Here is a 13,536-nt window from a genome sequence, read left to right on the forward strand (position 1 = left end):
GACAGCCCTAATTATTACCTTTTATAATTAAAACAGATTATTGTTTAACCCTCGTCCTGGTTATTTTGAGTGTTCCTTCTTTTAAAGCAAACTCATAGAATCGGCGCGGAGAAGTGATACCTACTCCTACACACATTATCCTGTTTATGACACGACCAGATACTAAATAAATTAGGAATTCACTCCCAATATTAATTTAATGATTATTGACTAAATGATCATATTTTTTCTCTTTTTCTTCTCCACTAAGAAATATTCCGTTTCTCGTTGCACCAACGGCTGGATCTGCGACAACAAAATCTCCTCGGCAGTAGGGGTGCCAACTAATTCAGTTGTCGATTCATTGGTGATGTCATCACGTGTGTTTTACGCGCCGGTAAGCGCCAACGTTATTGGTTTCTATCGGTACCGGAGACATTTATAAAATATATGTCATGTATTATTGCTACAAAAACATTATATCGCAGTCTTAGTGTCGCCAACTCTCGTTTCTAATATGCAAAAGACAAACAATGCGCCTATGATATATTTTCGATCAGACGAGATCTCTCTCCCCCGTCTGTGTGCGAGGGGGCGGGGCAGTTTACACACACGCAGCTGCTACATGCAGCGGAGCACACTGCGGAGGTGGCGGAGAGAACGCACTCCGAGGTGTGGTTAAACTTTACCCGTCTCGATGTGGAGAATGCTCGTTGCCAAAAGTGCAATAAGAGTTTAGCACGTAGGGGCGGTAACACGAGCAATTTGTCTAAACATTAGCAAAAGTGCTCCACATTCAGACGCTGGCTCCCAGGCCAGCGAAGAGATATAATCCCTCCACCTGGTCCTAGGTCTACCCCTTGGTCTCTTCCCAGCTGGACGTGCCTGGAACACCTCCCTGGCGCACTTAACTGCTAATTAAACTAGATTATATCACGGGTCATGTCTCAGTATTTAACTAAGTGTATGTTTTCTGCATGCATCCTGCACTTCATTCATATTCTCGGGTTTATGCTCACTTGGCTCGTGTCAATCCAGGTTATGATATTCATGCATCACTGTACTCCAGCTAACAGCTCTCGTGCTTATTTGTCTACATCTCCCTCCTCGCCCGGACATCGGCTCCTGCTGCCAATCCAAGATCTCTTCAGTTTACCTATGGTAAATATGCATAACTGGTGGTGGCGTCTTAATAGCACATCAGGGCTTTCGTTCAGATAGGTGCAGCCACCTCTGCTGCCAATCAAGGCATTTCTCCCTCATCCCTGCAACTCGGACGGTGGCCCTCCTCCGCCTTCATATCCACATTCGCCCGGACATCAGCGTGTGCTGGCTATCCAAGGTCTCTCAAACTCTAAAAAATGGTGATTATGCCTATAACTGGTGGTGGTGGTTTCATAGCACGTCAGCATGTATATGTGTCACTGTGTTCATGTTAACGCTGCACGTCAGGTTGTGACCTCCGGGTCCGTGTTCATGTCTAACCCTGCGGGTGCAGGTTGCGGACACAGGTCAGCTCTTAGGTTTAACCCTGCGGGTGCAGGTTGCGGACACAGGTCCGCGCTTAGGTTTAACCCTGCGAGTGCAGGTTGCGGACACAGGTCCGCGCTTAGGTTTAACCCTGCGAGTGCAGGTTGCGGCCAGTGGGTCTGCGTCATGTTAATCCTGCAGTGCAGGTTGCGGCCAGTGGGCCCGCGCATGTCTAACCCCGCAGCCCGGAAGCGATTCCGGCGCTCATCATGTCCCCATGTTAATCTCTCTTTTCATCCATAGATCTCCGCAGCCAGCCGCAAGGTAATAATTGCTCACAGCTCCGTACTTCATACTTCACTTCTTTTGGGGGTTCATCAGAGCGGTTCTTTCCCTCCTGAATGATCATCCTGCAAACCCGGGGCCTAATCGCCAAAACATCATTACAGTTACTTGTTGTAATACGTCATTCACTATTCCCGCATGTCATGTGTCCCGATAATAAACATGTACTCATACATCACGTCTCTCCTGATTGAACTCCCTGCGTCACCCTGACTCGCTGCACCTCTTCTGCTTTCTTGCTAACCTCACATCCCCGGTACGCTGAACTATGCTCCCCTCCGCAATTGCAACATTTCAGCTTTGCCCCTTCTTCACATTTTCCGTATTCATGATCTCCACCACATCTGCCACACCTTTGTTTTCCCTTGCACACTGCCGCCACATGTCCAAATCTCTGACATTTAAAACATCTTAGTGGTGGTGGAACATACGGTCTCACATCGTAACACATATATCCAATAAGTATCTTTTCCGGAAGCCTTTTTTCATCAAAGGTGATCAGAACCGAAAGACTATCTTCTTTAATCCCATTGCGGTTTGCTTTCATGTGTTTGACATCACTTATTTTTGCATTTGTTATATTCTCTTTCACATCATCAGCTGATATTCTGATGGGGATTCCTGTCACAACTCCCCTGACTAGCTTTTTACCACTGAACAGTGAACATTCCACGTTCTTACCCTCCACGGCACTCATCTTTATTGCTCTCCCCTGTTGCTCTCTATCCCTACATTTGATCAACATTGATCCATTCCTCAATACTTTAGCACTCATTACATCCCCGATTTCTTTACTGATGCATTTAGTTAACCGTATAGGGTTCCACACGCCGAACGAAGCTCCCTCTTGCCAGAGATGTTCACAAGTCTTTTTTTGCAAGTCCAAGTCAAGTCTCAAGTCTTTGGTCACGAGTCCAAGTCAAGTCTCAAGTCTTTGTGGGGTGAGACTTGATCAAGTCTCAAGTCTTTGGTCACGAGTCCAAGTCAAGTCTCAAGTCTCTAAAAAAATAAAAGTCTCATGTCTCTTCTGGTTGTAATAAGCCTTCTATTGTCTGCTGATATCCAGTCTGTTAAGAATACTGCACAGCTATATCTAAGCAATTCAAAGCATTTACTGTGTTATTATACACTGGGTCTCTAATGACATCTTTTAAGTCTACTATTAATAAACATATTCCTCTATCCTCTCACTCAAAGCCAGTGTCATGGTAACCTGATAAACCTGTAACATTAACGTTACGTGGTCAACAATAAACCTGTAACCTGCCTATAAATCCACAGATGTATTTATGTATGTAACTATGTATTTTCCTACGTTTAACGCAGCGGAACGTAATGATTAACGTTACCGACCTTTTTTATGTCATGTCAAGAGTTGGATGTCAACGCCACTCAACTCAAACAAGTGTGACAAGCAAACATTCACTCATCTTTTCATATTCAGTTACAAAGCTAGCAGCAAGCTAAGTTAGCATTACACAGCTGATGCTGAGCTAAACATGTGTGCTAACCGTCCATGCGTTAATGTGACTGACCTCTCCGGGTGACTTTTCAAGTGCCTGATGAAATCCGACGTTGTTGCGCCAGCATCCTTGATTTGATATTGCACTTGCAGTGTGCGCTCCTTTGGTGCCGCCGGCGTTTTGTTCGAAGTTTTTGTAGTTGAACCTAATTACAAGCGGTACAGCCGCAGGTGTGCCGCCGGTCGCTATTGTGTTACTACGAGGTAGTAACAGAGGCGCGCACGTCTGCGTAATAAGCCCGGCTAAAGTAACTGGATGGCCTACCTGCCTGTCAGCCTTCCATCTGGGCACAAACTTATCTCGTGCCCTCATTGGTCATGTGCGCGTTCGTGTGTGTTGGAGGAGGCGGGCTCTATAAGGAAGTAGCAGCCTCTAGCAGATTATCTCCGGTTGTGTATTTTCAAATTCTAGCGATCTCGAGCCGGTTTCTCTCAAATGTACCTACCCCACCTTTAATACGCCAAAAATAGAAAACACAATGATTGTTCACGAGTCCCAACACACGAGTCCAAGTCGAGTCTGAAGTCTTTTGGTCACGAGTCCAAGTCAAGTCTCAAGTCTCTGTGTGCGCGACTTAAGTGCGACTCGAGTCCGAGTCGCAGACTCGAGTCCCCATCTCTGCCTCTTGCGCAAGTTAGACAATCACCATGAACTCCTGTTGCCTATTTCCGACTACTCTTTCTCTCCATTCATCCTCACTATTGCTCTCATGCGAATGAGTATTTCCTCCCTTTTTACGTTTCTTTCTCCTCACTATATCCCATTTTCCATTATCACAACTCCCGCCTGCTACGTCCATGTCTCCTAACTCGTCACTTCCCTCTGCCATCTATCGTCCAGTCACAGTCCAGTGTTGCCACCGCCAACCCTTTGCAATCTCGAGCTCGCTCGGATGATTCTGGATGATCTCCTCCTTCCGGCTTTCGGTTCTAGCCCTCTCAGTTCGAAGCTTTCGTTCGAGTCTGCAGCCAGCCAAGAGCACGAGAGAGTAATGTCAAATGACACTACAATTGACCAATCATATCTTCCCTCTAAATGGGCAGGCTTTATTTTCGCGGTCTTTATGACAAGTTCCGCCCGCTGTGAAGTCTATGCAAGTGGTGCAGTGACGCGTCCTAAAACCCGGAAGTAAGCTGCGCTCGGATTCCCTCGACAGAAGGGTATAAAAGTCATGGCTCGCCACTGGTTTTAACCCAACCCAGTCTCATGGCATTTCGTGTTCACCAACACGATTTTTTATCTATTGATTCGTGTTCACCAACACAATTTTCCCGTTTTTTTCGTGTTGCACAGCACCATTTTAAAAGCAATGTATTTCTACTGGTAACGTGTTTCGTGCCTGCAGCACGTCTTTTTCTCCGGTCGGGTCGTGGAAGACCGGAAGCTGTGTGGTTCATAAAAACATGTTCTTACTCAATATCAAGCCACAGTTATTGCTTTTATTTTAAATCGTATCATTTCTGACTTTTGTTGCCGTCTGTGAGGAAAATAAATGGGGCTCAGAGCCTCAGAATACTGAAATCTGTATTTTTAAATCTTTTTTTCCTTCTAATTTGTTATTCTTTTCAAAAATATCACACTGTTATTTACTCACCAATAACACACAATTATCCTTGCTTTAATTTATTGGTTTAATTCCATAATCTCTGGCTTTTTTGGCGTCCCACATGTCTAGGGTATATTATATATACAGTCTATAGAGTAGACATGTTGATATTATCTGGCTGAACAAAACGTGCATTTATCTAATAGGTTCGTTTCCCACAGATCTTATTTCGAGCTATTTTCCAAAATCCTATGGAGAAATCCCATTGCTTTTTTGATCGAAAATAAATAATGAGTCAACTAAATAACAAGGAGTAATATTTAATTTTAGAATATATGCATATATGCACATATATGAAAGTATTTGTAAAAACAAATAACCTGGTGATGGTGTGTTTCAACATAGACTGGATTTTCTTGGTTTTGTTTATTTATCCATTGTTTTCATTTTATCACACTTAATAATAAAAATTACTTACATTTATATAGCGCCTTTCATATACCCAAGGTCGCTTAAGGTACATATATCCATGAAGATAACTTACATAGATAATAATAAGTTTAAATGGTTATTTATAGTTTCTTGTTGGAAGTGCAGGTGTGTTAAACAGTTGGTATATTAACAACATGCCTTCATATTGAACATAAGTAAAAAGCAAAAGTAAAGTTAAAGCAATTAATAAAGCAATGAATACAAATACAACTGATGGTAATTATTGATAAAATACATATCTGTGTTGCTCCTGAACACATCATCAGCACATCATTGGTTACAAATGTGACCTAGAAATGAGAGGATGATCACAGCGGTGCATGCTGTTCATATGGCTAACTGTTTATGTAAATGTCATTGCAGTAGATATCCTCTGATGCGGAGATGTTGCGGTACACAGAGTCTTGTTGGTCTTCACCTGCATACTCATTGCGTTGACAGGCACGCCGCTGTTTGGTGGGCAACTTTTCTGAGAGCAACAACTCTTGGTTTGCATAAATCTAAAAAAGAATCAACAAATAAAAAAGAGAATTTATACTCTGATCAAAATTCATATTATTATGCACATAAAAATAGGTCTTTTAAATGTGATCAGTAATTCAAGAATTCCTTCTATTTATGGGTTCAATTGAAGTGAAATGTGATATACATATTCATTGGCTGATTAGAATAATTATTAATCATTTTAATGACCCCCTGGCCTTTCATCTGCCACCATGATGTCACAATAAGGAGAATCTACCCTAATGCTCAACGTGCTTTAAGCTAAATGCTAACATCTGCATGCTAACATGATCAATGTCAATACTGACATGCTACAACATTTGCTCATCAGAACTAAGACAGAGATTGATGGGGATGTCATGAGTTTTGCCAGTATTTAACCTCAGTATTGGGCAAATTAAATTCTGACCTGATGATGGTGCTAGATGAAAACTCGGAAGGTCACCAAACTCAATAGGATGCAGCCTCTTGGGACCATATTACAACATTTCATGGCAGGAATCATTTTCATGAGTTTGGTGACCAGCTGACCTTTTCTCTGATGCCTTAATCATACCACATTGTCTACAATAAATATCTAAATCTTGAGAAGGTATCTTATTCTCAAATTCTCAAAACGTAAACATGCTCCCAGGAGGACGAACCCTTGTTGTCAGATCCATAACTTTTCTCAAACAGCCTTATAAATTATGTCTAAAGATTATAGAATATATTCTAATAGGCCAACTGCAGTGCTATGCAATACATCCTACATAAAACCCCAAAACTATACTTTACATAATTATATTTAAGTTATCTTACATCTGCTCCACCCAGCACTTCCTCTATTGCTGCTTCATTGGTGTTGTCTCTGTTAACATTGGCTCTTGTTCCTGGAAACACACAACATAATAAATGGTTACACAACTTGTCGATGTGGTTGCCTGTGTGTGTTCATGCTTTGTGAATCCTTCTGTGTGTTAAACATACCTCTCTGTTTGTCCATTTTGCATTTACAAACTATAACCAGGGCGAACGTCAGTGTGAGCAGCAGAGCAGGGATGATGTAGACCACTCGGCGAAAGAGAACTGCTTCAGGGGGAAAAAGCAGAAGAGAGTCAAAAAATAAACCTCCTGAAAAAACACATCTGCTTCACAATCACACTTACACATTCTGTTGATAGGTTTTCCAGTGGTATTTGTCAGTTGTGATCCAACAGTGATGGTGGAAACCACAGTGATGGTAGAGACCACAGTTCTGGTAGTCTGATGCTCAAACGCTGTAAGAGAAAATGTTCTTATTACTACACTTAAGAAATATTCTTATTTTAAGCATTGCTTGGTGTGGAACTTTAAGGATGGCATTTTTGTTGGTCAGTTGGTCGGCCCACCAACTTGATCTGGACTGAAATATCTCAACAACTATTTAAAGAATTGACATGAGATTCTGTCAATACATTCACTTTCCCCAAAGGATGAACATTTACTGGATACATTGGCTCAAAACTTTGGTTCAGGTGATATATCCTGACACTTTCTTGACAGTGGTGTTCTCAAGTGGATAACATTTAATAATGCTGGTGATTCCCAGATGTGTATGTACCGCAATCATCAGGTCCTATTTAAAATGTGTCCAGTCCTATACTTTATGGTGAGTAATGATGTTTCTTCAGCACGTTTTATGTTAAGTGCTATTTAGCTAATATTAGAAACGAGAAGCTAGGGCATGGGAATCATACCATACCATTTAATGATATGCTTTTATTTATATGAAAATCTAAAACAAAATAAAATATAATGTTTGTAGCAGGTCCCATGTAGTTATCTGACCAATACGTTCCCAAAAAAGTTGAATACAAAAGTATTTTAGTTTGTGTTAGATTTCTTGTAATAATGTATTCTGCTTATATTTTACAAGAAGGTGAACATCAAGCCAACTCAAAACAACCTATTTCACAGGCCTGGAGAAGACAAGTCAATGGTTGTGTGGGGCACTTTACAAAAAATAAATAAGAGTAATATATCTTTGCTCTTGTAGTTTGCATTTTCTATACAGTCTGGCCTCCTGGCATGCAACTGGCTGCACACAAAAACCCTTGAATTTACAAATAAATGTTGCAGTGATAATACAAACTCACATAAAGCCTATTTCCCAGATTTGTAAAATATTCATTAATAGCTTTATACAGCAGATTTCCAGACAGAGGAATTAAATCCAGTGCTAGCTGTATCCTCGCGGCTGGTGTTCCCATCACAAGGTTGCTTAAGTATTACCTGTTGATAGTTGAATCTTGACGTAGTTTCCAACATTCCACTGTGAGTCTGATCCACACCAGTATGTCCCAGAATCCTCTGCTTTCAGCTCTGTGATCATCACAGAGAAAGAGCTGGAGGAAACATCATCTTGCAGCGTGAACCTGCTTTGAGTCTTCACCATGTCTGTACAGTTTTTGCGGTTATATCCCTTACAGAGAAACTTCCTGTTATCCCTGTGTTGTGGTGGGTAGGGGCAGTGCATGGTTACTGGATGTCCCACAATGCCTTTCAGCTTGTTTGTGTTCACACAGCACCACCCTGTGGAACAATAGGAGGTGTGAGACAAAACTGCAGCTTCTGTTCAGCTCAGAAAATAAATGGATACAAAAATCATAAAAGTGTAAATTCAAAGTTTTGGTTTTTAAATCTTTCATAATTCTGATTGCAAAATCCATGTGACAGAAAGTTGTTTTCTGGCTGATTAACATACATAACATAAATAATGGTCTCACCTTGGACTGCTAGCTCAAAAGCCTCAAACAAATCCAGATCGGTGTTTCTATGGACACCACAAAGGTACGAGCCAGCATCCTGTTTGGTCAAACTGGTGATTGTCAGTGTGAACCTTCTTGACGCCTTGTCATCTGTAAGTCTGAACCGTCCGTTTTGTTGGTTGGGAGACGTGATTAAAGTGTTCTGCAGACACTTGGAAGGCTGGTTTCCTCTGCAGAAGTACTTCTCACTGTCCTTGTTCTGCGGCTCATACGTACAGCTGAATGATGCTGAACTCTCCTCGTTACCCTGAACTGTGCTGGTTGTGTCACAACAGCTGTCTGTTGGAGAAACACACATCTCACACTGTTACAAGCTTGTAATGTTAGTGCTGTTATGTTAAATGTTTGTTCTTCATGTATTGTGTCTTGATATTTGTCTATGTTGATGTTACACATGGAGCTGCTGTGAAGCAAGTCAAATTTCAGACTCGATCATTAAAGTATTATCGCATCGTAAGCACATACAACACAACACCTTCTGATTTTTCTGCATCAATTTTATAGCATGATCATATGTTTTTTATATATAAAAACACTCTGCAAATGTCTTTCAGTTAAATGTACTAGAGTGAAAAAGTATAATAATGCCCCATTGCCCCTGACATAAGTGCAGAGAAGGAGAGATGACACTCAAGAAAACTTCAATTATAGTGTAAACAGCTTATAGTGATTACATTTAAACCCTAAAACACTTATATATGGATCCAAAAGCTTGGTAAAGAATAATTCAAATGCTGTTAAAAGAATACGCTTGGGATGTAGTAGTAATAGTCCACTTACTGTGTTCATTTTGGGTCATTTCATACATAACATATGGGATAATGTTTTAAAACAGTAAAAGGTGTATATATTTACTTCTATGACACTGTATTTCTATAACTGCTTTTGTTTTCTAACTCTACCAGCAGCACCGTGTTATCGTGTAACTGACCTATACAAAATGTAATTAGTAGGGTTATTTATAAAGTGTTTAAAAAAGCTGAACTGTACTTTGAAACAGTCAGTAAAAATAATAAAACAATGATGCTGTCTGTGTCATTAATTTAAATTCATGTTATGAACACACAAATCTAAGTAAGATGGTACTATACATGAGAAAATAACACATTTTGTCAGTTATAATAACCATCTGCTCGTAGCGATCACACTTAAATTCAGCATAACCTTTTTTTGCCTTACCTTCAACTACATCCAGCTGCACTTCAGAGTAGATATCCTTTCCAGTCCTGGTCACCCCACACCAGTATTTCCCAGCATCCGTCAAATTCAGATCAGAGATGGTTGCTGTGAAGAGTCCCTTTCCGTCATCCTCGATGGAGTATTTGTGTTTATTTGCTTCTGTCGTCTTAATAAGAACATCGTCGTCGTTGCCGCATTCGTTCTTGCACAGGTACTTCTCATAATCCTCATAACCCTGTATATAGGGACAATATACTACGGCCTGTCTTCCTTCATATTCAAACACATGGATCAACGCTGCTGCGTTCCTCACACAGATCAGAGCAACTGAAAAGAAAAAACACAAAATAAATAAAAAATCATAGAAATCATCTATAACTTTTATTTTTCATTTGAAGTTTATTTGGCTTCCTATGAATCTCTTATACGTCAATCATATGCTTTTTCTCATCTCATCATGTAGTTAAAAATGCAAGCTGTTATATTGCTGTATAGCTAAAAAAAGTATTCTTCCAAATGTAATTAGCATAAAAACAGATTAATGTATGTAACTTACTGCACAGAGTGAAAGGCAGGTTCTCAAGGCTCAACTTCCTCATGTTATTGCATTGCAGTTTATAAGACAAATAAACAGAAAGAAGAAGTGGGATAATGTCACACCCAAAATACAGAACGTGTCAGCATGCCAGTCATTTGTTGGACCTTTTTCACTTCTGCATTTAGAGCAGTGAGTGCATTGTAAAAAATGGCTGTGAAATCCACAGTTATTTACAGTGTTTGTGCACAGTAAATTACTGTATACCATTTTAGAGTATAATACCGTGTTTCCAACCAAAAATTACAGCAACTCTGGAGTTACTGTAGAAATAGCAGTAGTAACGTCCCAACTGTATAAAATCACAGTAACCAACAATGTACTGTAGATAATCACAGTAACCAACAATGTCATGTAGATATTCACGTAGATATTCACAGTAACCAACAATGTACTGTAGAAGATCACAGTAACCAAAAAAGAAAGAACCATCCGAAAAAACCCATTTCAGTCAGACAACTCACGTGTTCTTAATATGTTTATTATAAGCAGCATATAGTTTGAGTTTGGCGTCTAGGCTCGGGCCTCATCACTCCACAGATTTACAAAGAACATTGAGTGATGATTAGATAACTATCACCCGAGCCTACAGGTGGAAGCTGGGGTAGAAGCTGGGGTGGTGGTGGGTCAGGCAAACTTGTAGCAGCAACATGAAACACAGCAGAAACATGAACGTAGCAATAGCAAGTGAACACAGCAGTGGCATCAGCAGCAGCAGCAGCAGCAGCAGCAGCAGCATAGCGAGGCAGAGGCAGGAAGACCTGGCAGCTTAAATAGAGTGGCATGTTCAGGAGAATGTGTTTAGTTGGTTGTAAAACGGACGAGGTGCGTCACGTCACGTGTTAATGTATCATTGGTGCTCGAGTTGACTGCCTGAACTAGCTCGCAGGCTTCGCCCCATTTCAGTCAGATAACTCACGTGTTTTTAATATGTTTATTATAAGCAGCATATAGTTTGAGTTTGGCGTCTAGGCTCGGGCCTCATCACTCCACAGATTTACAAAGAACATTGAGTGATGAATATATAACTATCCCCCAACACGCGTGGAGATTAGATAACTCTCCCCCAACACGGCATGGAAATTACATACCTATCCCCAACACGCGTGGAGATTAGATAACTCTCCCCCAACACGGCATGGAGATTACATACCTATCCCCCAAAACTGCGAGGACTGAGAGCCTGACGCTGGTGATCAGTCTGATAAGTAGATGGCCTGGCGAAACAGCCATGTGGCCATTCCCCCTAAGCACCGTGGCTTTGAGGGGAATATACTACCTAGTGAAACTGCTATGTGAAGGCCAGGGAACAGAGCGAAAAGCCATCCTCCTTAAGTACCGCTGCTTTGCTGGGAATATACTACCTAGTGACTGCTATGTGAAGGCCCGGGAACAGCCCGAGAAGCCATCCCCCTTAAGCACCACGGCTTTGAGGGGAATATACTGACTGCTATGTGAAGGCCCGGGAACAGCCCAAAAGCCATCCCCCTTAAGCACCGCGGCTTTGAGGGGAATATACTACCTAGTGACTGCTATGTGAAGGTTCACTTGATCTGATTCTCTTCAGAAGAGCCTGGACACTTCTGATCAAGTCCACTTCCTGCAAAACACAGTCGCACACAACTTAGTGTTTATCCTAGTGAGCCCTCTGCTGGTGCTGTTCTCATCTGACACAAAACTCACTAATAGACACTTGATCCGGAGAATATTACTGTGGAGCACAACTGAGCCAGCATTGTATTGGTGCTCTGAAGGTTACTTTCTCATTGTTGGATACATTATTTGATTAATAAAAAAAATGGAAAAATAGAAAAACTGAAAAAGAACTCTAAATCTCAATGTTCTTATGTCTGACCAATGGTTCAGAACTAAATATACATTCAAGGTATCCTGTAATGGCGGACTGCTGAACAGGTGACGAGCCCCGACTCTCCGATCAATTCCATCCTTTTACCTAATACTGACCAGTTAAATAATCATAAAAACCCACAGTTTGAGACATAAAGCAATGGCAATCTGATATGCCCCAAAAAATACCAAAGCTGAAGCCGAATTGTTCCAGAACACGAAGGACTCCACCAACAACCAGGCAAGCTAAGCTAAAGCTAAAGATGGACACGGCTAATGCCAATGCCGGTGGAGCCAGCGCGAACCTCATAGCTAGCTCAGCCCAAGCTGAATCTAACGGCAAAATATTAGAAGCAATCCACTCCCTAAGAGCAGACGTTACCATCCGTAATGATGAGATTCTGGCTGCAATCTCGGAAATTAAAACGGATCTCAGCTCCTACTCGGGAAGATTAACACAGGCCGAGGATCGCATTGGTGAGACAGAGGATAACGTGACGGTGCTTCATAACACAGTGAACGGGATGGAGAAAGTGATTACAGCACTCACCGAGAAAGTAGACGATCTTGAGAATCGCGATAGGAGGTCAAATCTACGTGTTATTGGTCTCCCGGAAAACGCCGAAGGTAGAGACGTGGAATCGTTTTTGGAGAAATGGATACCAGAAGTACTCGGTCCCGAAAACTTCCCAACACCGTTGGTAATCGAGCGAGCTCACAGAATCCCGGGTGGCAGACCGAAGCCCAACTCCCCTCCTCCCCCGAGAAAAGTAAAGTTTTTAAACTTTAGGGATAAAGTCAGGGTGATGCAGGCGGCACGAGCCAAAGGAAAGGTGATATACGGGACTCGCCATATCATGTTTTTCCCCGACTTCTCAGCGGAGGTGACGAAGCGGCGTATGAAGTATGGCGAAGTGAAGCAACAGCTCCGTACCCGGGGAATACAATTCGGCCTTATTTTCCCTGCCCGGATGTACACGCTGCACAACGGGAAAAGACGTGTGTTCAATACTCCTGAAGAGGTTGAGTCATTTCTTCGAGATGGAAAGGATACAGACAACGGCTAGATGTGGTGAGTTTACATAATTTGGATCATCCAGCGGAGCATTTTTTTGTTGTTGTTGTTCCGATACTGACTGTACAACTTGAACTATGTTTTGTACCGACTTCAACGCTTCAAGCCTATGGATATATCCTGGCGTTACTGATGAAGAACGCACTGCAATTTCACTAGGGTTGACACTCCGCTATGCCCCTAGTTTGTTC

The 13,536-nt window shown here is 41.7% G+C and overlaps 1 protein-coding gene across 2 annotated transcripts; it reads right to left on the minus strand.

Annotated features, from left to right (window-relative positions):
- Positions 1-5,167: 5,167 nt before the first annotated feature.
- LOC117462329 (polymeric immunoglobulin receptor-like) lies at positions 5,168-10,459 on the minus strand. Of its 2 annotated transcripts, none has more exons than XM_034104631.1 (8): positions 10,384-10,459; positions 9,828-10,154; positions 8,607-8,927; positions 8,113-8,412; positions 7,008-7,118; positions 6,829-6,927; positions 6,661-6,731; positions 5,168-5,855 (listed from the first exon to the last, which is right to left on the minus strand). In XM_034104631.1, exons 1-8 carry the CDS (start codon positions 10,424-10,426, stop codon positions 5,691-5,693), a joined length of 1,437 nt encoding a protein of 478 aa, XP_033960522.1. In that variant the 5' UTR covers positions 10,427-10,459; the 3' UTR covers positions 5,168-5,690. The 2 variants fall into 2 exon arrangements, with proteins under 2 accessions (XP_033960522.1, XP_033960440.1); XM_034104549.1 differs by having other exon boundaries at positions 6,829-6,930.
- Positions 10,460-13,536: the final 3,077 nt, after the last annotated feature.

This window comes from Pseudochaenichthys georgianus, chromosome 1 (genome assembly GCF_902827115.2).
Source record: "Pseudochaenichthys georgianus chromosome 1, fPseGeo1.2, whole genome shotgun sequence".
NCBI lineage: Eukaryota > Metazoa > Chordata > Actinopteri > Perciformes > Channichthyidae > Pseudochaenichthys > Pseudochaenichthys georgianus.